A 27,727-nucleotide genomic window follows, 5' to 3' on the forward strand; every position below is an offset into this window, starting at 1 on the left:
GACGCATTATTTTCGGCTGAAAAACAAAATGCTGTGCATTACTTTCTGGGCAGCCCTCGTATGTATACAGGATTAGCGTTAACATTCACGAACTTTTACTTGCGCAACAACACTTAAAAAACCAGCTTTATTACAGTCTACCAGTTGTCAAATAAAATATCGTACATTAAATAGAAGGAGTTGTCCGGGTGAAAAGATTTTAGGTTAGATTTAACACTTGCTTTACTTCCTGTCAGACATATAATGCAATTTGACAAATAATAAAATTTTTTGTTGCTACATATTGACTTCTTTCTCAGGCACTAACTGTTTTAATAAGGGTAATAAAGGTCATTTTTTACTCTAGCATCACACGTATGAATATCACTATTTTTCTTAAATTATGATGGATTATTTACGACGAATTCCATTAGTGAATATGTGTATTGTGACAGTGCAGTTAAAATTCTTAACTCGTTGAAGAGATACCTACGTGACCATTGTGGGTGAACACTGCGTATTATTCTTACTGCTTGCTTTTGTGCAATGAGTACTTTAGTTCTAAGTTACACCACAAAATCCTTCCATAAGACATTATAGTGTCGAAATATGCCAAATATGACAGGAGGCTGACTCCTTTATATCCAAGACTAGGAATTATAAGAAGAGCAAAAGCAACTGATCTTATATTTTTGAGTAGCTAGGTAATATGTTTCTCCTAGTTCAAGTGTTCATCAGTATGTACACCCAAGAATTTGTAGCAGTCTACTCTGTTTACTGAGTCTTGTACATGTGCTACATCAATTGCTGGTAAGACAATATGTTGTACAGAAATTAATGTACTGTGTTTTCTCAAAGTTTACGGAGAGTTAATTTTCAGAGAAGCACTTAAGAATTCTTTGTAAAATATCGCCGGCCAGTGTCTAGGCCCTTCAGTCTGGAACCGCGCGACCGCTACGGTCGCATGTTCGAATCCTGCCTCGGGCATGGATGTGTGTGATGTCCTTAGGTTAGTTAGGTCGATTGACCGCCGTATTCTCCGGATCTCAGTACCTGCAACTCCTTTTAGTGGGGCTATGGTATAGACAAGGAGTACAGCAATAACCACAAAACCACTGCTGAGCTGAAAACAGCCATTCAGGAGATCATCGACAGCATCGATGTTCCGACACTTCAGCGGGTCATGCAGAACTTCGCTATTCGCCTGCACCACATCATCGCCAATGCTGGCAGGCATATCGAACATGTCGTAACATAAACCTGAACATCTGTGGTGACATTTACATGTTGAAGAAAGTGTGTGCACGCCGTAGTTTGAGACAAATTTATTTTTTTCCTCATGTAGTTCAATAATTGTCGCCATGTATATTTTCATGAGTACTTTCTCACCTTTGGGTACCCACGTGTTGTGAAGCGCCAACTTTGTCCCCCTAACTGTGGCACATGATGAAGATGCCGAAGTCATTCTGTTTTCGGATGGTTTCTCCTGTTTCTAGAAAGAAATACTCCGTTATCTTTATTCATATTTTTCACTTGCGAAGGTAAGTCGACGGCCGAGCGAAGAGTTGCTGTCGCAGAATCTATGTAGTCTTAGTTTTCAAGTTTCACGAAACCAACTTGCAAAGACAATTGTATCGATGTTTTCAGCACTACGTAATACTTCATGCATATTCAAAACTTTCGAAGCGCATCATCAATCACACAAGTTGGAGACGTATTTCTATCAGTTAGTCACTTTCATGTTTGGGTGCTGTGATTACAGAAAGGTTTACCGGTTCCCACTGCAAAGTACCCGCCTACATTTCGCCTTAATTTTTGATAGGATCTGTTGGGTGCTTTTCACATTCATTGATGTGTAATTACACTTACTGTGCCTGCCATTCATTAGTTACGCGATTTAATGTAAGTGTGAGCTACTTTTTCAAATTCCGTTTTTGTTTTCAAAGCCACATAGCGTTACTGTGATTATTGGGGCATGAATTTATCTATATGTGGGCATAGTTTCACAAGGCCAGGGCTTGACGATTCCACTTAATCAGCATTTTCATCTACAGCGACATCTATATGACTTTATATCAGTTCACACTGAAGTGCCTGGTAGAGCGTTCTTCGAACCACCTTCAGACTTTCTCTACTGTTCCTCTCTCTAACAGCGCGTGGGAAAAATGAACACTCAAATCTTTCTGTACGAGCTCTGATTTCTCTTATTTTATTATGATAAGCCTTTCTCTTTATTTAGGTTGGCGACATTAAAATATTTTCACATTCAAAGGAAACAGTTCGTGATTAAAATTTAGTGAAAAGATAACGCCGCAGCGAAAAACGCCTTTATTTTACTGACTGCCACATCTGTTCGCGTATCAAACCCGTGACACTCTCTCTCCTGTTTCGCGATAATACAAAACGAGCTGCCCTTCTCTGAATTTTTTCGATGTTCTCCATCGGGCAAGGATCTTACTCCGGACAGCAATACTCTAGGAGCAGGTGATCAAGCGTAGTGTAGCTAGTCTCTTCAGTACCTGCTGTACCTTCTAAGCGCATATCAATAAAACGTAGTCTTTGGTTTGCGTTATCCGCAACAGTATCAATGTGACCGTTCCAATTTAAGTTTCTCGTGATTGTAATTCCCAGGTATTTAGTTGAATTGGCATTCAGACTTGTGTGATGTAAATGGAACGAATTTCTTTTTGTACTCGTGTGGGTGACCTCACACTTTTCCTTACTGATAGACAACTGCCATTTTTCGCATCAATTATACCGGGTGATCAAAAAAGTCAGTATAAATTTGAAAACTGAATAAATCACGGAATAATGTAGATAGAGAGGTACAAATTGACACACATGCTTGCAATGACATGGGGTTTTATTAGAACAAAAAAAAAATACAAACGTTCAAACAATGTCCGCCAGATGGCGCTTCATCTGATCAGAAAAGCAATTATTAGCATAACAAAGTAAGACAAAGCAAAGATTATGTTCTTTGCAGGAAATGCTCAATATGTCCACCATCATTCCTCAACAATAGCTACAGTCGAGGAATAATGTTGTGAACAGCACTGTAAAGCATGTCCGGAGTTATGGCGAGGCATTGGCGTCGGATGTTGTCTTTCAGCATCCCTAGAGATGTCGGTCGATCACGATACACTTGCGACTTCAGGTAACCCCAAAGCCAATAATCGCACGGACTGAAGTCTGGGGACCTGCGAGGCCAAGCATGACGGAAGTGGCGGCTGAGCACTCGATCATCACCACACGACGCGCGCAGGAGATCTTTCACGCGTCTAGCAATATGGGGTGGAGCGCCATCCTGCATTTTGGTTCTAATAAAACCCCATGTCATTCTAAGAATGTGTGTCAATTTTTACCTCTCTATGTACATTATTCCGTCGTTTATTACGTTTTCAACTTTATACTGACTTTTTGATCACCCGGTATATCGAGTCTAAGTCATTTTGCAATTGAGTTTGGTATTCTGATGACTTTACTAGACAGTAAATGAGAGCATCATTTCTAATAAAGTAGCTAACATACTATGTGTATTACAGAACTAAGGTTTAGTGACCAATATTTAACTGCTGGTAGGCGCGAATGAAGTTTCATACATGCAACGCTGTCTACCGACTCTTTAGGAAACTACTGCAGTATTGAGTTGCTTTAGTAGTCACTTGCCAGTCGGTGGGAGTGGATCACAATGGCCGAGACAATCGTAGATCCCGCCCATTGTGAAGTGCGCGATGTGAGTAGATTTTTGTTGGCAATAATATCTACATCTACTAAAATCCATCGTGAGCTATGCCTTGTGTAGGGACCTGAAGTAATGAGTAACTGACAAGTTCGAAAATGGTGTCGAGAAAATCAGAGTGGCCGCACGAAAGTTCACCGTAAACAGCGGACTGGCAGGTACAGTATTCGGACCGAAGACATCTTTAGTCAACAAACTTCTATGTGATCGGTTGTTGACGATCAGTGGTCTGGAAAATGAATTCCAAACTGTTGCTCTAACTTCAACTTACAGGTCTGTCACCGAACAGCTTGGATAACACGAACAGTGTGGCTGGTGGGTTCCTAAAATTGCTCACTGAAGGTACAGAGAGCAAAGAAAGCATAGTGTGCGGCAATTTTTGGAGCGCTATAGAGAAGACGGAGATGATTTGTCTTCTACATGGTTATGGGCGACGAGACGTGGATATCGCACACCAATGCAGAGTCCAAACAACACTCAATGCACAGGCACCATGCTGGGTCGCTCAAACCAGGAAAGTTTAAGCCGTCTCCGTTCCCGACTCGAAAATGGTAGTAGAGATCATTTTTCAGCGCGAAAAGAGCGTCCTTTTGATTGATTTGATGGAGCATGGGTCACCACTTGTAACTTGTGTACATTGAGATACGCTAACCAGAATGGGGCGACGCCGCGGGAAACTGTCGACTGGCACAGTCCCCCTTCACAACAACACACACCCTCACACCGTTGCAAAACCAAGGAGAGAAGATTCAGTATTTTCGTTCTGAACGTTTTGAGCACCTTCCGTACAGTCCTGACCTACCACCAAGTGGCTATTTCCTCTTATCGCATTTGAAAAAGTGGCTGAGTGGACAACGATTTCCAAACGACGATGAACTGAAGACTGGCGCGACCAACAGGCCCAGACGGCGGGGTTAAAGAAGCTGGTGCAACGTACACAAGTGTGTAGATGTTAACTGCGGTTATGTGGAAAAGTGAAGGAGATATGTAGGAAACTATTACTGTCAGCAAAAACCTTTTATCGTGAGGTTACCTTTTTCTTTACCAAACGGACCTTAGTTTTGGAATACGCCTCGTGCGGTGTTGATATAGTCTATAAATGGATTTATGAAATCTGCAGTAAATGATAGTGGTCTGAGATGCTAAAAACTAACGACCTATTTCTTGTTAGGCACTAATTTATTTTATTGGGGAGATTGGCGATCGTTACAAGTATAGACATCGACTTACAAAAGACCGCAACAGAATAGAATGTCACCGCTCGGACGGCAGTTTCTCTGCACTAGACGTAGTGTATACGTACTAGCAATGTACTCGGAGCAGCTCTGAACGGCTAGGTACTCTAGCAGAGTACGGAGGGTGTGAGAAGACAATAATGACACCGCCGAAGCCATTGTCCGTGCTATAGGAGAGCGGAGTGGGAGGACTCACAGAAGATAAAGGAGCCAGCGGCGGTGGCTGCATATATGTAAGGCGGAGGCGTTCATTAGCGCTCGTCTCATACATATGTACAGAACAGGGCGCCGCGTCTGCTGCACACCGCGCAGTTCAGTTCTCCGTGGGCGCGTGCAGGCGACAGTGTAGGCTCCATTTGCATCGATGCGTAGCCAGCCGGCTGTCTGGCTGAGAGAGCTAATTACCCCTCGGCAAGGTACAACCCATTCCTCTACATCTGCATCTACATCTACATATTATCCGCTCGCACACTCCGCACGCAGGCCTACAGCGCCTAGGAGGAGGCACTGCGTGCAGCTGCTAGTCGCTTGCTCGACTAGCGAGTGGAGTAAGAGAAAAATCAACTCCTGTATCTTTTTGTACAGACACTTCTCTCTCTCGTTTGGTCATTACGCTAGTTACTACCAGGTCTCTGTTGACATTCTGGAAGCACCTATGAGTATGTGCGCTCTCTGGTTTTGCGCCAAAAGAACTCGATGACAGCTCTCTGCTTGGAACGCTCCTCAGTTACTGGCGCTATTTTGAAGGCCACATATGGCGCCGCCACCTATCGGAACTTCATGGAACTATAGGGGCTGAAGCGGGAATATTCGACACAATATAGTCCCACAATAAGTTCCACATTTTTTTCAGCCGGAACTGCTCGAGAAAAAAAGTGTGTTGCTTTACTTACTGAACGCCCCTCGTAACATATTAAAGTTTCGTGCATAAAGCTGGAGTTTTACTGCATAAACAGCGATTATGCAGAAAGCGTTCGGCGTTTGTCATCTTGTTATCTTGTGAAAGATGTCAGCAAGCAAGAGTTTCGAATAGGTAGGAAGTTAAGTGCAAAGTCTTTCGGAGGTCCTTTTTGAACGTTGTTCGAACCTAACGGTAACAAATCTAGTAGCCCGCCTCCCGAATTGTTTCGATGTCTTCCTTCAATCTCATCTGGTACGCATCCCAAACAGTCAAGCAGTACTCAAGAATAGGTCGCACCAGCATTCTACATGCGATCTCCTTTACAGGTGACCCACTCCTTCCTAAAATTCTCCCAGAGCAAAAATACAAGTCGCAAGTCAACTCGAGTGATCGACTTCGGTCTTTTGGGACTGTTTTAGGAAGCAGTGGTTCACCTGTAAAGGATACCGTTTGTAGAATGCTGGTGCGACCTATTCTTGAGTACTGCTCGAGTGTTTGGGATGCGTACCAGATGAGATTGAAGGAAGACATCGAAACAATTAAGACGCGGGCTGCTAGATTTGTTAGCCGTAGGTTGGAACAACACGTCTTACAGAGATGCTTCGGTAACTCAAATGGGAATACCTGGAGTGAAGGCGACGTTATTTTCGAGAATCATTATTGACAAAATGGAGAGAACCAGCATTTCAAGGTCCATGCCGAACGATTCTACAGTCGCGAACATACATCACGCGTAAGGACCATGAAGATAAGATACGAGCAATCAGGACGCCCTCGCTCTGTTTGCGATTGGAACAGGAGGGAAAATGACAACCAGTGGTACAGCGCACAGTAACCTCCGCCAGGCACCGTACGATGGCTTGCGTATTGTCTATGTAGATGTAGATGTAGCGCTATTTTTAATATGTATAATACATAAATTAATATGTAATATATAAGAGGGAGACGTCATTACCAGAAATGTCTAAATATTGATTTACTTCAAAGTTTTACACAATACGCTGATCAACATTTGGACTGATATGAGCTTTATATTTTTAATATATTAATACATATAAAGCAGGACACATTGTCACCAAAAACCTCAAAAAGTACTCGACGGATTTACATCAAATTTTTACTCGTTACAGTTCTAAACATACCGAACAGGAAAGTTGTGTTTGTGGCCTATCGGCTTATTACTAGAACTACTGTGGAATCTGTAATAACAATAAGAAGGTTCAGGGTCAGGGAGAAGGGTAACAGAAGACGTACACAGGGGTGGAACGAAACTGGCATAGAAAGAGGAAAGGAGAAGATGGAGAAAGAGAGGGGGAAGTAGGACGAGGTGGATGAGAAGAGGGGGGGGGGGGGTGATGGGAAGAGACAGGGGAGAGCAGGAAGTCAGGCCGTGTATCCAGTTAGAAGTGTGCTTTATGTTTTCTTTCTTTTCTATTTAACCACACTGAGCCGCACCAAACGTGGCTGGGAGGAGCTAGACTGACCTAAAGTATTTCCTTATTTGGGTATGAAATCACAGACGTCTGCGCAAGACAGTAACTTGCTTCATGTTCAAAACAGATAAATCTTAAAATCAAAACACTGTAATTTCTCGGAAACTGCTAATCGGAGTTTGAACATTGAAACGTCGCCGTATTGTCCTCTCTTAGACCTACGACACGAACTGTAGAAATGAGTACAATTTCATTTCAAAAAAGGAAGTTGATACTCATATGTCGGTAATTAATAAAACTTTCAACTGACTGAACTCCATTTAGTCAGGAATTTATCACATTTCATGTAGGTAAATACAGAATTACGTATGTTAGATTGTTCAGAAAATGTTTGAGCTGTGTGGCTTCAATGAATCACTATGTACGTGGAATACTCCACGGTGCTGTTCGCGAATGTACAGAAGAGTCGTAACTGCGGCAGAACGCCCCAACACCTGCAGAGAATCGATTGTCGGTGCAGGGATTTGCGGCTGGCTCTCAACATAAACGCGCGTAATGTTCTGGACATCAAAAATCGGAAGGAGCCGCTCTCTTTGGACTGCACGGTTGTCTAACAGTCATTGCAGTCAGTCTGGGATTGAGCATACGCAGACGGTAAAGTGGAATTACTAGATGAAACAATCGCACGACAGCCAGGTGCTAGTATTATTTGCTGGCCGAATCATAAGAAATTATAGTCTATCCATGAAGCATGTAGCTTAAAAAATCCTCATTCTATCTAAACTTGAATACTGATAATCTGTCTAAGAATAAAACCGTTATGCGAAAAAGGGGAGAGAGTGTCACTGAAATGATACAGGATTTGGGCTGGACATCATTAAAAGAAAGGCGTTTTTCATTGCGACGGAATTTTCTCACGAAACTCCAATCACCAATTTTCCCCTCCGAATGCGAAAATATTTTTTTGAAACTGGCCTACATAGGGAAAACGGTCACCATGATAAAAGAAGGGAAATCAGAGCTCTTACGGAATGATATAGGTGTTCGTTCTTACCGCGCGCTATACCAGATTGGACTAATAGAGAATTGTGAAGGTGGTTCGATGAACCCTCTGCAAGGTACTTAAATGTGATTGGCAGAGTATCCATGTAGGTGTAGATGTAAGGATGATAGGGCAAATGCAGAAGATACGAAGAAGAACAGCGCGTTTCGTGACACGTTCGTTTACTAAGCGCGAAAGAGCCATGGAGATGATAATCAAACTCCAATGACACAAGCTACAACACAGGCGTCTCGCATCACGGTGTGGTTTTGCTATTAAAGTTACGAGAGCGTGCGTTCGTGGAAGTGTGAACCAGTGTTTTCCTTCGCCTAGTTACGTCCCGCGAAAATGACATGGAGATAAACTACAGAGATTAGAGTTTGCTAGCAGTCGCTCTTTAGGAGGTGGGTGGTGGGGGTGGGTGGTGGGAGGGGGAAGCAAGTGGAGTACCCTCCGCCATCCACCGTTAGGTGGCTTCTGCGCAATACTTGCCATGTTCAGTTTTTCAATCCTTTGCTGAAGTTCGTTTAGATCCGAAGCAAAACAATTAATGCCATATGCAGATCTAAAGCAGGGTGAAGCTTATTGCTAAATGTGTAAAAGAAATTATTCTACGGTAGTATCACGAAGAGTTTGCATCTTGCGAATTTCACGTTTCATGCTTATACATCGTTAGTGCCTCAAGAATTGATGAAGGGACTGGGTTTATAGCATGTAATGCACTGAAGAAAAAAAATGTTCTTGCAAACTAGCACTGCTTTTGCAGACAACTTTCTACGGAAAACATTGCGTTGTACGTTCGTTGATGCACTATTGCAAAACGATTTTTTCGGTAGCTCACGGTGACAGTTTCACAGTGCTCCAAACGGTACGCGAATCAAAAGTCCGCGTTTTGGTGTAGGACCGAACATAGTTTTTCATTTTCGAAAAGGGGTGGCATTTATTCGTCGTTCTTCTGCAGGCTGCAGAGTGCATCAGAGAAAGGGGTGTAGATTTACTTGCAGGCGCTTTCTTCGTGTGTGAAGGGAAATTACTATCGCGAATGACTGACTAGTGCTGCTGTCGTACAGTGAATCAGAGTGAAAGCAGGCGAATGTTTACGATAGAACGCCCTTAACGTCGCTGCGCTCTGGAGGCATTTTTATGAGTCTGCGAGATGGATGGATCCGACTTTAGGGAACGTCATACGCCTGCCTACGCCCGCAGGCATAAACACGTCTGCGCTCTTTCGTTTCCATTGGAGGTGTGTGTGTGTGTGTGTGTGTGTGTGTGTGACGCACGCCGATCGACAGACATTCGTTCCAGAATTACGAGCGACGACGCCTTTCAACGCAGCGCCTGCTTGGCAGAAGCGAGGGAGCCACGCTCCCGTAGCGCTGTTCAACTTGGACAGGAAAGGAAATATTGCAGAGACATAAATACAGCTGTATGATCTACGTGTACACACACATACATACGCGAGGGGTGTCAGGGAGAGTCTAATATACTAGGCGCATCTGAAAACCTCGGCCTGCATCCCGTGATCGTGCGGTAGCGTTCTCGCTTCTCGCGCCCGGGTTCCCGGGTCAGGGATTTTCTCTGCCTCGTGATGGCTGGGTGTTGTGTGTTGTCCATAGGTTAGTTAGGTTTAAGTAGTTCTAAGTTCTAGGGGACTGATGACCATAGATGTTAAGTCCCATAGTGCTCAGAGCCATTTGAAACATTTTTTTTGAAAAGCTCGGCGTGTGGTCTCAGAAAATAAAGGAAACGAAGGTTACAAACAAAACACCTTCACTGGCTCCAGAATAATCACTAATAGCTACAACGCACCTCTGACATGGGTCGTAGTTGTGAACGAAACTGTGGGATCCTCGAAGGACCGTGATCACGCGTTGTTGGGTACCCATAAGGTCTGCGAATGTTGGTGAACAACACTGCTTACACTGGCCTTCCGCATCTTAAACTTCACTGCTGCCATTCTCAAAGACAACTGCCGGTCATCTGAAAGCACACGTCGCACTCGTTCGATGTTGTCTGGGAATGTGACGGTTGATTCAATTCCGGTTCGTTCTTCACAGTCCCTAAAGTGTTTAAACCACTCACACACAGCTTACTGGCTCCTTCAACACCGTTACGTGAGTCTCCATCGCCGTGTGTCTTGATTTGAAGCAAAACTTTACGTTAACTTGTCGCCCCATTTTGCCACGACGTGACTGTGACGGATCCTTGTGGTTGATCGGCAGCTGTCACTGAGAATCAGAGCCGAAGATAACCGAGGACAGGGCAAACGCTATTGGTCACGAATGTTCGTGGACGCTGGGAATACCCAACAATGTGTGAACACCGCGCTTCGAGTCACTCTACAAGGAGTGTTTGCCGACATTTACAGCAGCTCTGCAACCGATGTCAGAAGTATGTTGTACGCTTGTAGCTAACGATGATTACTTTGAAGGCCTGTAACGGTACTGTGTATATAACTTTTGTTTCCTGAGACCACTCAGCGATGTTTTCAGACGCACCTTATATAACAATGAATACTGTATATTTAACTAAACATTAACTGTTTTTTGCCTCGTTTCACATATTTCATTATGGTTACTGCACAACCTAGGTTTCGGGTTATAAGCCCACTCCGCTGCAGAGTGAGAATCTCATTCTGGAAACCATAATAAAATTTGTGAAACAAGGCAAAAAAGCAGTGTTTGTGTAGCTAATTTACAGCGTTTCACCAAGCGCCCGCAATTGATTCAATTACAATACTGTATTTGCTTGTTCGTCTTCTAAGTGTTCCCACACCATTTATGCGATGGCGATGAAACTGTGCAATGAAACTGTGCTGCGGTGGCTGCGAACATTCCTGAGGGGGTAAGAACTACATACCTGCCGCAGGAGTGCGGGTGAAAAGGCAGCTCTCGTCGTTGTCAACTAGCTCATTAACGTATATCCTGATACTCCCTTTGGGTACGTTCGATGAATTTGCCCCGTGAATGACGTCCACATAAGCGAATGTGACAATTTGGTGCATACCGTGAACTGTACACAATTTGCAGGGTCCCATAGAGGCAGTACATCATTGCCTTCCTCCCACCACACACGAATAGAGAGGTGGCTGTTTGTGCTACGTGGTGCCTCGTACTCGTGAAGTTGGGCTGTATATTGAAATGCAAGGGAAGGTGATGAATCGAAACGAAATCTCATTTGGAACAGACAGTGTAGTCCCCTCCAGTTGGGGCGTCCTCCCGATCCACTGTTTTCTGGGCAAGGCACGTTCTTTGGGTCAGGAAGTCTCCTGGAAGCGATTTCTGAGAGGTTCGGCAGACAGGCCACTGCTGGAACTCACCTGGGCGGCGCCAGCGTCGCGTTAACAGACCCTGCCGAGTCGTCGCCCAGTGCGGTGTCGCCGTCCTGCTGGAGGCCGGAGATCAGCGCCATGGTCAGCTCTGGAGGCCGCTCCGACCAAGCTGAGCTCATCTCCATCCCAGCTCCGTCTGGAACAGTAGGGGGCGAGCGTCAGTCTGCTAACATGCTGCTGGTCTAGCAGGAACGTTGGTACTGTGTTTTGAACCCTACCTGTAAAATCGCCACTTTCAGTTTTCAATCGTAATGTTAGTTTATTTCGCAAACAAGTTATTGCTGAAGTAATCCAAGGGTGGTGTAAAGTTACCTCTACCGTGTGTGGCTTGTGGGCTCAGCTGTCTGATGGAATCTTTTATTAAATGTTTTCAACTGGTCTAGTATATCGAACATAAGTACATTATCATCAGTGCCAAAACAATGAAAATGAAATACATTTGACTATGACATAAGACAAGGATCTCAATGAATTCAGCTTATTGCACATGTTCATAATTAAACTCTCAATAAACAGGTGGCTTAACAATCGTTGGAAACCATAACCTAATGCCTGGGTGCACTCATCCTCATGATGCCAATTGAGGAGCTACTCGACCTAATAGTAGCGGCTTCGGTCAAGAATACCATCATAACGACCGGGAGAGCTGACCCCACGCCCCTCCTCTCCGCATCCTCCTCTGAGGATGACACGGCGGTCGGATGGTCCCGGTAGGCCACTCGTGGCCTGACGACAGAGTGAGTGCTAGGAAAAACTGGACAGGGAATCCGGAATCTTTTAGTAGTGTGCTTTTTGCAACTCGCTAACTGACCTGTCCGTTGATACCTTGCAAATATGTTCTGTAACCAGTATCGATGTACCAGCGTAGATCCTTTATGTCTCTCTGAGGTGTAGCGAAGAAAGCGTTATTGCCTTGCTTCCGAGCGCTCGCAGCCAATCAGAATGCTAGCGGTTTAAAGAGCACGCCCGAGGAATAACTGAATTACACATCTTCCGCGATGGATACTGTGTATGATCAGAGGTCAAATAAGGCAATGTGTGTTTGCAGTTATTGGCGAGAACATTTCGTTCATTCGAAGTGGTCGCTCACAGGCGAGGTTTTGCACCCAGTTCGAGCAGTTCGAAGTGCACTGAAGCGCAAAGAAACTGGTATAGCAGTGCATATTCAAATACAGAGATATGTAAACAGGTAGAACACGACGCTGCGGTTGGTAACGCCTGTATAAGACAAATGTCTGGCGCAGTTGTTATATCGGTTACTGCTGCTACAATGGTAGGTTATCAAGATTTAAGTGAGCATGAACGTGGTGTTAAAGTAGGCACACAAGCGATGGGACGTAGCATCCCTGAGGTAGCGATGAAGTGCGGATTTTCCCGTACGACCATTTCACGAGTGTACCGTAAAACATCAGATCTCCGACTTCGCTACGGCCGGGAAAAGATCCTGCAAGAACGGGACCAGCGATGACTGAAAAGAATCGTTCAACGTAGCAGAAGTGCTCGCTGGGCCATTCAATGAAACATCATCGATGTATGCTTTCGGAGCCGAATGTCCACTCGTGTACCCTCGATGACTGCACGACTCAAACCTTTACGCCTCGCCGGGTCCTGTTAACACCGACACTGGACTGTTGATGATTGGAAACATGTTGCCCCGTCGGACGAGTCTCGCTTCAGACTGTATCGAGCGGATGGACGTATTCGGCTATGGAGACAATCTCATGAATCCAAGGACCCTGTACGTCAACAAGGGACTCTTCCAGCTGGTGGAGGCTCTGTAACGGTGTGGGGCGTGTGCTGTTGGAGTGATCACTGATACGTCTAGATACGACTCCGACGGGTGATATGTACGTACGTAAGGATCCTGTCTGATCACCTGCATCTGTTCATGTTCATTGTGCATTCCGATGGACTTGGTCAATTTCAGCAGGACAATGCGACACCTCACACATATAGGATTGCAATAGAGTGTCTCCAGCAAAACCCTTCTGAGTTTAAACACTTCCTCTGGCCACCAAACTCCCCAGACATGAACATTAGTAAGCATATCTGAGACGCCTTCCAATGTGCCGTATCGAAGAGAGCTCTGTCTCCTCGTACAGATTTATGTACAGCCATGCAGGATTTATGGTGACAGTCCCCTCCAGCACTTCATCTTGTAGTCGAGTCCACGCCACGTCGTGTTGCAGCACTCCTGCTTGCTCGCGGGGGCCCTGCACTATATTAGTCAGGTATATCAGTTTCTTTGGCTCTTCAGTATAGATTTCTATGTTAGAGCACACCAGCAGTTCCAGAAAAAGCCAAACTTGAAAACTAGCAAGGCGTGGACGGAAGAATGAAAGGAGCTCAGAGAATAATGGGTGCAGTGTAAAGCCGAATCAATTATGAAATATTCTGGACCATAGCTGTCCGAAACTAAAGAGGAAAATGCTAATAAAAGTGAAAGACCGAGCAAGGCAAGTTAGTGCTGATAAGGAGATGAAGGTGGACGATTGGAATTTTGTCGTTGACTGATTTAAAAGCGGCGAGTGATCGTATCAATATTGTTCACTCGCGACGGTGTCAGTAACACCCATAACTCTCATCGGCAGTCCGATGAAAACCCACAAGCCTTCATGGAGACACAATTTTAAGACCTCTTCTCTATAAATGTGTGGCATGGTATAATAGACAAACAGTTGATTGAACAAGGCTTCGTTATGTGGACTTTCCTGGACACGTGTTTCCAGCATTGTTGGAAGACGTTCCTCTGGCGACCAGGATGGGTGTGTTGTTCCAGGATGACAGGATTTATTGGTACAACAACTAGAAGATGCAACAAATCCACTAAAGAGACTCCCTACACTATACTGGTCTGTCCTCTTCTGGAGTATTGCTACTTAGTATGGGGTCTTTACCAGATACTGCTGCCGCTGCTCTTATATGTTCAAAGAAAGGCAGCTCGTTTCGTAATGTGACGAAACAGGAGAGAGAATGTCACGTATTGATAATGTGAGTTAGCGTGGCAATCCTTAAAATAAAGGTGATTTTCGGTACGGGGAGATCTTTTCACGAAATTTCAACCACCAATTTTCTGCTCCGAGCGCCAAAATGTTTTGACGACTCACATCTAAACAGGAAGGAATGCTGGTCGTAATCAATAAGAGAAATCGCAGCTCACACGGAAATCTTACGGAGTCAATTTTTCACACGTGATATTCGAGAGCGGAATGGTCGAAAAACATTCGGAAAGTCGTTCTCTGAACCCTGAGCCAAAGACTTAAGTGTGCACTGCAGAGCAGTCAAGGAGAAACAAATGTGTGTGACTTCGGACGGCAATGTGAGAACGACACTGTAATACGAAGTGGAAAACCGAAAAAAAGAAAGGCATTGTGTGATAGAGCCATTAAGAATGAAGCAGACATCTGTGTGTTCGTAGATACTTCGCTGGAATGGTGCTGAATTGTTGCTGCTATGGAAGCAAATCGAAATTCGTCAGAGTAGAAAAAGTTACCACAAACGTATAATTATGCTTATTGCACTAATAAGAGGCGTTTTGCGTGCCGATTAATGTTAAGGTGCAGTGATGTCGTATTATTACTAGACTAGTGGTAGGTAAATTCTGGTAGCGTGGCTGTTTTCTACCGTTGAATGTTACACACATTTCGAACAATTTTCAATTGCAGATGATATATATATGACTGTCTGAGTCAGTCTCCAGACTTTACAAATCTCCAAACCATTGTGCTCAATTTAAAATAGTCACACTAGAAAATTGTAGTGACGTGAACAATGAATGTGTGCGATTAGTAATTTCCTTACGGTCTGAAAGTTCCCTGGTTCTGACACTTCTACAGTCTGCGACATATGCTGCGAGAAATTAAAAACAGAAGAGTTTCCTTCAAAAACAAAAAACAACTCAGTTGCGGTAAGTCGTTAACTTGTGCAGCATGTCGTTGCTCCAGATTCAACATTTTGGCACTCTTCCAATTTGGCGGACCAGAAGGACATTTCGCGAAGCCCTCACAGCGTAATTAATTAAAACAGACTCTCTACAACACAGTAGAATGCAGTATGGAACCTAAAAAACAGCAGTCCGTATCCTTTTATTTCCCTTATATACCTGAGCTGTGACGCTTGTCGCAGACAGCCAAAATGCCCTCGATTTTCTCTGTTCAAAACTTTACGCAAAGCTCTTTCCGTATCGTCTTACTAAGGTTTGAAGCTTCTCCTGACGTTTATGCGTGTTCGCGACTTAAAATTTGGGCTGTTTTGAAAATCCGCCTTATGCAAACACTATTTCTTTTTGTTCAACCAGGCATGTTTCGACGTCTATATGTCGTCTTCTTTGGGTCAAATTTTATTTATGTGAAGTATAATATGAAGTTAATAACCATCTACCTATTCTAGGCCAAAAAGTTACAACAAATGCAATTTGTTTGGCTTGTTTCAATTGCTCGCCTGAAAATTAATTTGGTAGTGAAAATGCGTTATTGGAGACGGGTTTAGACCGCATCTCGTGGTCGTGCGGTAGCGTTCTCGCTTCCTACGCCCGGGTTCCCGGGTTCCATTCCCGGCGGGGCCAGGGATTTTCTCTGCCTCGTGATGGCTGGGTGTTGTGTGATGTCCTTAGGTTAGTTACGTTTAAGTAGTTCTAAGTTGTAGGGGACTGATGACCACAGAAGTTAAGTCCCATAGTGCTCAGAGCCATTTGAACCATTTGAACAAATTACGTTTTGCGGATAATATGTGTGAAGGAAAGCTGTGAGCGAAATTTTATAAATAGAGCGGTGGAAACAGAGTATACAGTAGCAGTAGAAAGAGATATTGACAAGACACACGCAACAGAACGGAAAATGTAAGTACTGTAAGTACGTAAACACAACCCAGAAAAAAGTCCTGCAGAAACGCACAAAGAATTTTCTTCACGACTGTTTTACAGATCACATGGCGTCTAAAACGACAAACAAGGATACAAAAATGTGTCTATAATAACCCAGATTCACCAGGAATACACTTTTCAGGTGAGCAATCGAAAGAAACTAAACAACTTTGACATGTTATAACTTGCACTCCTCGAACACATAAATGATTACAAACTTCATATTATACTTTATAGAAAGAAAATTTGGCCCGCATAAGATGTCGAAGCATGTCTGGGTGAATGAAAAGAAATAAATGTCTTTGCGTAATGCAGATTTTCAGAATAATACAAACTCATTCGATGTATCGAATGCAAATTATTACGATGATTATCACTACGAAACGAGTGTACAAAAGCTAATGGGATGTGTCGGTACTGGTTTTATAATGACGTTCAGAATCTGCAGAGCGCATACGCTGTACTATATGCAGTCACTTGACTTTGGAAGCGAAGTATTGCCGCGACAAATATTCTATTCTGCGCAGCATAATACGTAGAAGAGCGATCAACACAATCAGAAAAATATTGATTTAGTCTTTGTATAGAAGACCAACAAACAAAAAGAAATATAATGAATGCAACAATAGATTACAGCAAATATTTTTTCAGAATGTTCACTCCCTAGATATTCGTAGACTACTCTATGAGTGTAGGTAGATATCTCTGGTCTGAAGGTGACTGATAATCTTTGGACGAAGATTTGGGGTCTGCACAAGGAGGTCTGCTATTCAGTTGGGATCGTTGCATGCGCGAGCACACAGCTTCGTCCGCTAGTGGTGTGTCGCGATATAGCAGCGATGGCGGCGGTCTTGGTGGAAGGCGGCTTACGGAGGAAGGGGCGTTTGCTGTGCAGGAGGCCAACAGCTCGCTTTGAGGACTGTGCACAGCGATTTCAAAGTAAGACAAACACATTGAGTGTTGATACTGTGGCCGTAGCAACTGGTGTAATGTTGTTGTCGTTGTGGTCTTCAGTTCTGAGACTGGTTTGATGCAGCTCTCCATGCTACTCTATCCTGTGCAAGCTGCTTCATCTCCCAGTACCTACTGCAACCTACATCCTTCTGAATCTGCTTAGTGTATTCATCTCTTGGTGTCCCTCTACGATTTTTATCCTCTACTCTGCTCGCCAATACCAAATTGATCTCTTGATGACTTAGAACGTGTCCTACCAACCGATCCCTTCTTCTAGTCAAGTTGTGCCACAAACTCCTCTTCTCCCCAATTCCATTCAGTACCACATTACTTATGTGATTTACCCATCTAATCTTCAGCATTCTTCTGTAGCACCACATTTCGAAAGCTTCTATTCTCTTCTTGTCCAAACTATTTATCGTCCATGTTTCACTTCCATACATGGCTATACTCCAAACAAATACTTTCAGAAATGACTTCCTGGCACTTAAATCTATACTCGATGTTAACAAATTTCTCTTCTTCAGAAACGCTCTCCTTGCCATTGCCAGTGTAATGTATTGGTCAAAATCTGAAGATATGAACCAGTTAGTTGTGTAATTACTTTCCCAGCAGAAAACTGCTCCTATCGGAGCACAAAGAACGCGAATATGTTTCTTAGTAGAGCGGAAAACCAGACCATGTTGCAAGTTTTTACTTTTTATTCATTCGATGACTAATTTCTGGCCGAGACCCGTGTTCAAATCAATATAACATAGTCGAAAATGGCATTTACGAAGGTGTAAAAATGTGCAATGAACATTTACAATGAATTGCATATTTTTGATATATTCGGAAATGCCGCTGTCGACTATGTTATGATGATTTGAAAATGGGTGTCTGCCTGAAATTAGTCATCGAATAAATAAAAAGCAAAAATTTACAATTTGAGGTGGTTTTCGCAGTACTGATTAAGAGAAGTTGCTGACCCAAGCTACTCCAGCATGCTGAAAGTCCGTGAATATGTTCCTCTTTATTTAAAAGACTTTGACTGAAAAGTAGGGTACCAGCTGTCTCAGTCTACTTTCCTCTGAACCTGTAAAACGTTTCTAAAATTGTTCGAAATCTGTATCTTCGGAATACGTATTAAAAATTACAGCCAATTGCTGTGCGTAGCCGTCGTGGCATCCGCAGCTTGGTTGTGGTACCTAAAAAACAAATTTTTGCTGTGTTCCTCGGTAGCTGGTACAGATTTTTGAAAACTGTGACTACTTAAACCTATCTAACCTAAGGACATCACACACGACCATGCCCAAGGCAGGATTCGAACCCGCGACCGTAGCGGTCACGCGGATCCAGACTGAAGTGCCTAGAACTGCACGGCCACACCGGCCGGCTCTGTATCTTGGCAACGGATAAAGATACCAAGAAAATTTTAAGATTGTTCGAGATGAGGATCTTAGCAATATATCGTAAAACTTCCGGCCATTTGCTATACATTACCGTCTTGAAATCATCGACTGGGTTTTGCTCCGCTGCAGACGGCGAAAATTAAGTCAGAAAAACTTTTTTGTTGTGTTTTCCGAGAAACCACCCATGAACTGATCCTGCATCCCTAAGTCCCATCAAGCCCACCGTAGATGACATGAAATTCAAAAAGAACCAGCCGATTTACTGCAATTGCCTAAGATGGAGGAAGTGTGTAGCATTCATACATTGAAGCTTTGCTGTAGGATAGTGGCACTAAGACGATCCTTCTGCTGGGCACACAAATGGTCCCTGGCTCAAGGGCTACCCAAAACACTTGACCCTACCTTTTTATCACCAAGATAACTCGAGGTTTTAGCACCGAAGAATACCGGTTTTATGCGCGCCGTTTTGAAATATATTAGGTAAGAAAGCTGTCGCATGCATACCAACTTTTTCCTTGTGGGAGGTTCACAGGCGAGTGGAACTTTTTGCAGCACATTCGTGGTCGCCTTCGACTACTGAAACTATTTTTAAAATCCGATGTTGTAAATTCAGCTTAAAGGCATCTTCCTGTGGGACTCGTGTGCTAAAGCACGTAATTTCCCACGTGCGCTACTTGGAAAGGGCTACATGTCGTAACTGTCATCGTGAGATCAAAAGTGAGGCATGAAATTTACGTTGTGATGCACTCGGAAACAGCTAAAAGATGAAACAATCGAGGTGTCCACCGTAGCATAAAAAAATTGAACACTTGTCACTGATCATTATCCTCAGCGAGCATGTTGTTTCTTTTTGTATCACATATTTCCATTGATGCAAGGATAGCACTCACTTTACGGAAGCTTTGAATCTCTCATATTATACACGTCTACTATGTCTTCATCATTATTATTATTATTATTATTGTTGTTTTAGTGGCATAACCGGTTCCGGGTTACCACGTCCGTCTTGAGATGGGTAATATTTTCATTTAGAGAGATGCTTTGATCAACAGTATGACGTCTGCTCCTGCATTGCACAACAATATTGTCTATTTAGTGACACTTTACAAGCTGTTTCATTAACAAAAACACGCTTAAATGCTCGTATTGTTTTTGCATTGTGAAGAGTCAAAACGTCAAACGCCGTAAGTGTCAAAGATCCACTTTTGTGAGCTGAATCAAATAACCATCTCTCCGCGTCTTTACATAACTTATTTCTAAGCAAAAACGTAGAGGTATCCTGATAAAAGTACAGAAGAGAATAATGCTGCTCACCTAATCACTGTAAAAAATGGAACAAATCAGAAAATAATTCTGATGCGTTCTAGGTGTTATAACAGAGAACTAAATGCCAAAAGGAAGTTTTTGTTTCAAGTGCAGTTAATACCAAGGCTCTGCGATTTATTTATGATAAAAGAAGTACAGAAATGCAGCAGTGATGTTTTAACTAGCTGAACTGTAGTCAACAAAAACCATTTCCCACATACATTTTTTTAACCACAGAATAACAAAATTAAATCTGAGAGACAATATCTGTGTTGTTTCTTCACAACTCCATCCTTGAGATAAAATGTTCAAAAGTTTACTGTAAATCTCCCTGTGCGGTTCATAAGGATATGTCATAATTTTTTCAAGTTACAGGTTGCTTTTGTCTGTTGAGTTCCCCAACATGTTTTTAGTATTTTCGAAACACAAACTATCCTCTTCTGTTGAATATGTGCTTTATTCATTCAAACGAAAGCGTACATTGACTCTGCTTACCACACAAACTGTGCATCAGCTAAATGGAATAGCCCTCGACGCGTAACATGTGGAAGTCCACTGGCCAGTTTAATCCAATCTACCCATTCTCCACCAGAAGATATCTTCTCCGTCTGCCTGAACAGTAGCCTCTTGGCATGCAGCGTGTGTCGCCCCACGTGAGTTTTGTCACACTTGTTCGTAGAAACACACGCGCCATGTGTGGGCGAGCATTATCCCGTTGAAAAATGGCGCGAAGATACCGTCGCGTGAGTGGTAATAAATGAGGACACTGACGTCCATGACATCTAAAGGTTAGCTTTGCTGCCTCGGGATCACGGAGTCTCGGATTCGATTCCCGGACGGGTCGGGGATTTCCTCCACCCGAGGACTGGGTGTTTGTGTCGTCCTCATCATTGAAGAAAATGGCGAGACTGGGCTGTATTGTCATATCGCTGGCTTAGTTGCGGAGTATCTTTGCGGGCAGTCGCGTCTCAGAGAGTCGAGCGCGGGACACGGAACTGTTACGTTGTGTAGTGTGTAGCTCTGCAGGTGAGAGGCTTTGTTGGTATTCAGGTTGAAGTGTTGCTACAAGTGCTGTTACAGTAAAGTGATGAAATATGGAAGTGATTCAGAGGGAGGTGTGTCAAGAAGTAATGAAAAAATGAGCGTTGCCGGTCGCACGGCAACGATCATCCGGGCCGTGTTCGGTCTCCCAGAGTGAACCGATGTGAATCAGTAGAAATTGGTTACCATAAAAGAGTGCAGCCAAGTGCCAATGACTTGTAGCGAGCGTGAGGACGTGCGTTCGATCATCGCGTTTCCGCATCATCAACAATCAGCCGCGCCGCGACGGTTACGCGCACGCTCGTACAAGTGAGAACTGAGAGCTGAAAAAATAACTCTGCGGACAGTGATACATCATTAATAGTGACAAGGAGGTAACTGTAAGTGTGACGAGCGTAAGAACTTTCGTTCGGTCATTGGGCTACCGCATCATCAACAATCACCCGCATCGTGTCGGTTACGCGTACGCTCGTCTAAATGATATTTTGTGGACTGTTAATCATCCATTAATTGGAATAACACTTCTGAATTAGAACGTAAACAGTGCAACCTGCGATTTTCCTTTACTCGTTTCAGGATATAGTTGCTCATAGCAGACGTCGGACTGTGCTGTGTCTTAACGTTGAGTGGCTCCCCTAAACCCGCTTGCATATTTCGATTAATAATTTGAGGCAAGCCAGCAGCAGTGTGTAGCAGAACAGCACGACCGTCGCGGGATTACCAGGTGCGTGGTGTGGACGGGGCGCACGGTCAAGAAAAGCGACGGTCACGAAACGAGGAGTCAGTGTAAGATACCCCACCCATTCGTACTCCTGGCCGTGTTACACTGTGAAAAAGATTGGGAATTTGTACAGGTGCTGGTAACCGCGTCATTAAGCGCTCCACAAACCAACCATCATCATCATCATTATCTTTCTGCAATCAGTTTCCTCAGTCACCACCAGACTTGACCCGAAGTCATACCCGATGGCTGCCCACACCATCACGCCAAGTGATAACTCCGGGGTGCCTCTGAAAAACGCTGGAAGGTTGGAACATCTCCGTAGCTCACCGCCATAATCACCGACGACGGTCGTCCGGAAAAGTTGCAGAAGAGCGACCCAGCGCTGAAGGCAGCGCGACGCCTTACGTCAGCAGTCGGTGGTGCACGCTCAAGGCGCAGCCAGTTGTGGTCTGGTGTCGACGGCCGCCTACACGGGGAGAGCAGCTGGGTTTGCCTAGAGCTGTCAGTGCTAACAGACAACACTGCGCGAAATAACCGCAGTAATCAAAAATTGGTTCAAATGGCTCTGAGCACTATGGGACTCAACTGCTGTGGTCATCAGTCCCCTAGAACTTAGATGTACTTAAACCTAACTAACCTAAGGACATCACACACACCCATTCCCGAGGCAGGATTCGAACCTGCGACCGTAGCAGCAGCGTGGCTCCGGACTGGAGTGCCTAGAACCACTCGGCCACCGCGGCCGGCACCGCAGTAATCAATGTGGGGAGTACAACGAACGTATCCCTTAGGACAGTGCAACGACATTTGGCGTTAATGGGCTATGGCACCAGACGATCGACGGGGGTGCCTTTGGTAACAGCACGAAATCATGTGCAGCGTTTCTCCTGGGCTCTAGATTATATCTGTTCGACCCTAGACGACTGGCAAACCGTCAGCTGGTCACACAAGTCCCTATTTCTGTCGGTAAGAGCTGACTGTAGGGTTCGACTGTGGCGCAGACCGCACCAGCCACGGATCCAAGTTGTCAACAAGGTACTGTGCAACCTGGTGGTGTCTCCATAATAGTGTGGGCTCTGTTTACATGAAATGGACTGGATCGTCTGGTCCAACAGAGCTGACCACTGACTGAAAATGTTTATGTTCTGCTACGTGGAGACCATTCGCAGGCATTCGTAGACTTCATGTTAGCATACGACGATGTAATTTTTATGGATGAAATGCACCATGTGATCAGGCCACTGTTGTGCGCGATTGGTTTGATGACCATTTTGGACACTCCGAGAGAATGATTCGGCCACTCAGATCGCCCGACATGAAACCTGTCGACAATTTATGGGACATATCGAGAGGTCAGTTAGTGCACAAAATTCTGCACGATCAACACTTTCGCAGGTATTGAGGGCTATAGAGGCAACATTTTTGCAGGGTACCCCCAACGGCACCTTGAGCCCATGCCACATCGAACTGCTGAACTTGGTTGGGTAAACTGTGGTCCGACAGGATATTACGATGTATTCTATTACTTCCACCAGCTCAGTGGAAATCGGGGTGTGGACGCATTGCGTTACGTCGAAACCGGGTCGAGTGACGCACCAACACACAAACAGACGGGGTCGCCGCAGCGAGAAGAAACGCTAACTCTGTTAAGGTACTGCTGTGGAGGGTTTCGTCGTTGTTGATCGGTGCAGCTGGGTTTGGCAGCCGTGCCGTTACACAGGCCGAGTAGCGCCATTAAAAGTTGTGCGGCAGCAGCAGCGTGGAGGGGGCCCGCCTGGCCTCCTGCCTCTCTGACGTGACGTCACGGTGGCTGCTCCGGGGAGCCACTCGTATTCATTTCAGGCGGAAGCCGCGGTGTCTAACAAGACGCGTTTGCGGCCACTAATTTGACTTGGCTGCGATGCAAAATGTAAATGTTGTCAGGGGCAGCGCCAAGTTCCGCTAGAAGGGGAGGGGGTAGGGGGTGCAACCGCACGCACTGCGGCCCTCCCTCCTCCCACTCACCCTAACCTCCACTCCCACACACACTTCTCCACCCTCACCCTGCATTCCCTTTCCCTTTGCTTCCTGTAGACATTTTTTTCACTACTTCTTCCATTGCGAAATAAAAATGTAAATTAAATTCATAGCAGACAAACAAGTTACAACTTTTTGAAATGTGTCGTACTAGTGACGAACAGTTGGGAACACTCTGGAACAAGTAATATCTGCATTCATATTACTACTCTGCAATTCAAACCTAAGTGCTTGACAGATTGTTCGTACAACCCGTTTCATACTATCTCCTCGCTGGGATAGCACGTTGGAAAACTGAACAACTAAATTTTTACGTGTGAGCTCTGATTTCTCTTTATTTTATTACGATGATTATTTTTCCCTACGTAGATAGGTGTAAACAAAATATTTTCGCATTCGGAGCAAAACGATACTGAGACAAATTTAGTGAAAAGATCCCGCGTGTCATATCTGTGACTATCTTTTCCCCTATTTCGCGACAGTATAAAACGAGCTGCAATTATTTGAACTTTTTTGATGTCGTCTGTCCAATTCTATCAAGTAAGGATGTCATACTCTGCAGCAATACTCCTGTAGAGAAAGGACGAGCGTAGTGTACGCAGTCACTATAGTATGTTTGAGGCATATTCTAAGTGTTCTGCCAATGAAACTCAGTCCTTGCTTCACCTTATCCACAATGTTCCTATGAGAACGTTCCAATTTAAGATGTTCGTTCAAAACAAATGTGTGTGAAATCTTATGTGACTTAACTGCAAAGGTCATCAGTCGCGAAGCTTACACACTACTTAACCTAAATTATCCTAAGGACAAACCTGCACATTCGTATTGTTTACGGTGTAACCGAAACTGGACGAATTCCCTTTAACACGCATGTGGAGCACCTCACACTTCTTATTCTTCACTGTCGACTGCCAATTTTCGCACGGTACATACATCTCGCCTAGAGCATTTTAAAATTTGTGTTGGTCTTCTGATACCTTTAGTAGGCGGTAAACTACAGCAACATCTCAAAACAATCTAATAGGGCTGGTCAGATTGTCTCCTAAATAGTTTACGTAGCTTAAAAACGGGAGAGGCCCTGTAACACTTCCTTGGGGGGACGCCAGATGTAACTTGTGTTTATTCGATAGCATTGCGAGGTGCCGGGGCTAGCAGTGTATTTAACACTAAAATCTTCTGGAATCTACATATGTAAATGATGCTCTAAGCCCCCCCCCCCCCCCCATTCTAACTCCGACTTTTGCTGTTGCACATGGATTAAAAAGATACGCGAACTGACTGTAATCGACCCTGCAAGTGGAGTACAAGAGTTTAGCACCTGCAATAATTTAATTTGATAAATAAGTTAAATAAAGGAAGGTTTCATTAACGTAGTGAGAAATGATAGGGCTGCTCTACCGATTAACAGAATGAAAGTTCTGTCCAAAATAACAATATGATTTATTAAGACTGAACACAAAATATTAAACAAAAACACATGAAACATTTACAATACATCAAATTGACGCAAATTGGGTACTCAAATAAATGCTGTGAAGGTGAAATTGTCCCTAAACTAGATTGTGACGTTTATGACGAAGTGGTATGTGGAGCCAATTCCTTGCAACTCAGATCTTAAGAGAGACACACAGCTAACCCAACATTAATTGCTGCTACATTAGTGAGAACTCGGACAATGAACACCCCAGGACAGAACAAAGTTAGAAAAGACAAACAGGCGCACCCTGCTGAGCTCTGATTATCACCTAGCAAAACTTCCTGCTTTGCCGGTGCTGCGGACGTACATTACTAAGCTGTCTTATTAACTTCACCGACACGATCTGGCGTACTGGAGGCGATGATTGGTTGCTTCGACGTCCCGTCGTGGTGATGATAATGTCGCAAGTATAGTCCGAAACAAATTTTCCTGGCCTGGTTGTTCAAAACTAAAGACTTCCTAGCAATACAAATGCGCCTGTGAGGGAGACGAAGAAGGCTCGCCACACAATCACTGACGGTACAGTGATTGATTTTAAAAAGCGAAGTCACACAGTAACTCCGATACAGTCAACTTTAGCCCAAACTGCCCAAGAGAGACAACATAGGCCTCTTGTACGCAGAACGCTCAATTGCCAACTGTACTCGAAAAGTTACGTTGAAACCGAAACTTCAGTAACTTCGTTAAACAGTTACAATCAAATAAAAGTATATTAGACAGCCAACGGAAGGGAGGCTGTCCAGGCAGCGAGAGCTCAGTCTTGTAACCCACTCCGACCGAAAGCCGAGAGCCGACTCCCACAAGAGCACCCGTACAAACCGAACACACAACATTCCCGCCCCCGCGACAGTGGCCGTGGTTAAACGTTCCTATCAGCAACTCGAAAAGCGGCGGAAAATTCCACTCTATTGCCGAAGCACTAACATTCCACCAATGGAGATTCTTAGCGCCAATTTATGCACCGATTTTGCTACGTCACAGAACTATGCCCTGAGCAAGCCAATCATAGTTACGATTTGGCATAAAACGCGGGAATTTTCCCGCCAAGACTGCCTGGCAACACAAGTCATTCCCACGCCTCGCTGGTAGCCCGCCAGAAAGTGTTTTCTCTAAGTTTCTGTGAAGTAAAGGAATCTCTAGCCCAGCCGCTCCTTCAGGCCGCTGCGGGCGTGTCTCCGCCGCTATTATATGTCGGCGTCTGGAAAGCATTCACTCGACTCCCTCACACCCGTCGGCTTACCGTTTCAAGATCAGCAGAGCCCTCCGTCACCGGACACCCGGGTGACAAGAGATGCTGCGTGGGAAGTTCGCGTGTGAAGGAATAGCAACTTTTCACCGCATGCAATTAGAGAGGAAAATCGTAAGATAGAAATATGAGAGGGGGCTTCTGCCACCTCTCAACATTCCGTCAGTTACTACGAACAGGTATGACGAATCCAGTCGCACTAGCAAGGCGATACTCAAAAACTGTGACAATGGCCTTCTGGAAATCCAGAAATATGCAATCACCTTTAGATCCCTTGTCGATCATCATCATCATCAGCCAATTCAATCATTAAATGTGGCCTCTTCGAGTCGTGGATTCAGGTAGGCTTTCGGCAGTCTTCTCCAAGTGGGACGGTCTTGGGCAGTTTCTGCCAGGTGTTAACAGCGATCTTCTTGATGTCTTTGTCCCATCTGTCGATAGCACACATTATTTCATGTAAGTAAAGGGCCAGTTGTACAGCAACGATATTTATCCAAATCCCTGCTGAGTATGTGTCAATGGATTGTTTTGTTCGTAATGTTTTATAATGTTCCAACACAGTATATGACGTCTGTCCGAAAAATTCCGGAACTTTGTCCACAAAATTTTTTTGAGGTTACTTTTTACTTATTGTGCACCGCCTCCTTCAAAATACTCTCCTCCACAACTGATACACCGCTCCCAATGCCGTTTCCAGTTTTGAAAGCAGTGTTGGTACGCCTCTTCCTGGATGGCGCGAAGCACCGTCTGCTAATTTTCTTTTATCTCGTCTGTCGTTGCAAATCTTCGTCCTTTCAGTGGGGTTTTCACCTACGGAGATGAGTCTGCAGGGGACAGGTCTGGAGAGTAAGGAGGGTGAGACAGCACAGTGATTTCGTTTTATGAGCGGTAGTCACGCACCAACAGAGATAAATCTAGAGATGGGTTATCGTGATGCAAGAACCACGCATTTTCTCGCCACATTTCAGACCGTTTCCTTCTCACATTTTTTCACAGGCGTCGCAAAACGTCTCGATAGTACCCTCGATTAACAGTTTCTCCCTGTTTGC

General features: G+C 44.4%; 1 protein-coding gene across 4 annotated transcripts in view; it reads right to left on the reverse strand.

Moving 5' to 3' along the window:
* Positions 1-27,727, reverse strand: part of LOC126291658 (G-protein coupled receptor moody-like) — a 467,186-nt gene that overhangs the window by 172,906 nt on the left and 266,553 nt on the right. For all 4 annotated transcript variants that reach the window (XM_049985232.1, XM_049985233.1, XM_049985234.1 and 1 more), the window contains one exon: positions 11,652-11,799. In XM_049985232.1, coding sequence (XP_049841189.1) covers positions 11,652-11,788 — 137 coding nt within the window. In that variant the 5' untranslated portion in view covers positions 11,789-11,799. The remainder of the gene's footprint in view (positions 1-11,651; positions 11,800-27,727) is intronic.

Source organism: Schistocerca gregaria, chromosome 9 (genome assembly GCF_023897955.1).
Source record: "Schistocerca gregaria isolate iqSchGreg1 chromosome 9, iqSchGreg1.2, whole genome shotgun sequence".
Taxonomy (NCBI): Eukaryota; Metazoa; Arthropoda; class Insecta; order Orthoptera; family Acrididae; genus Schistocerca; species Schistocerca gregaria.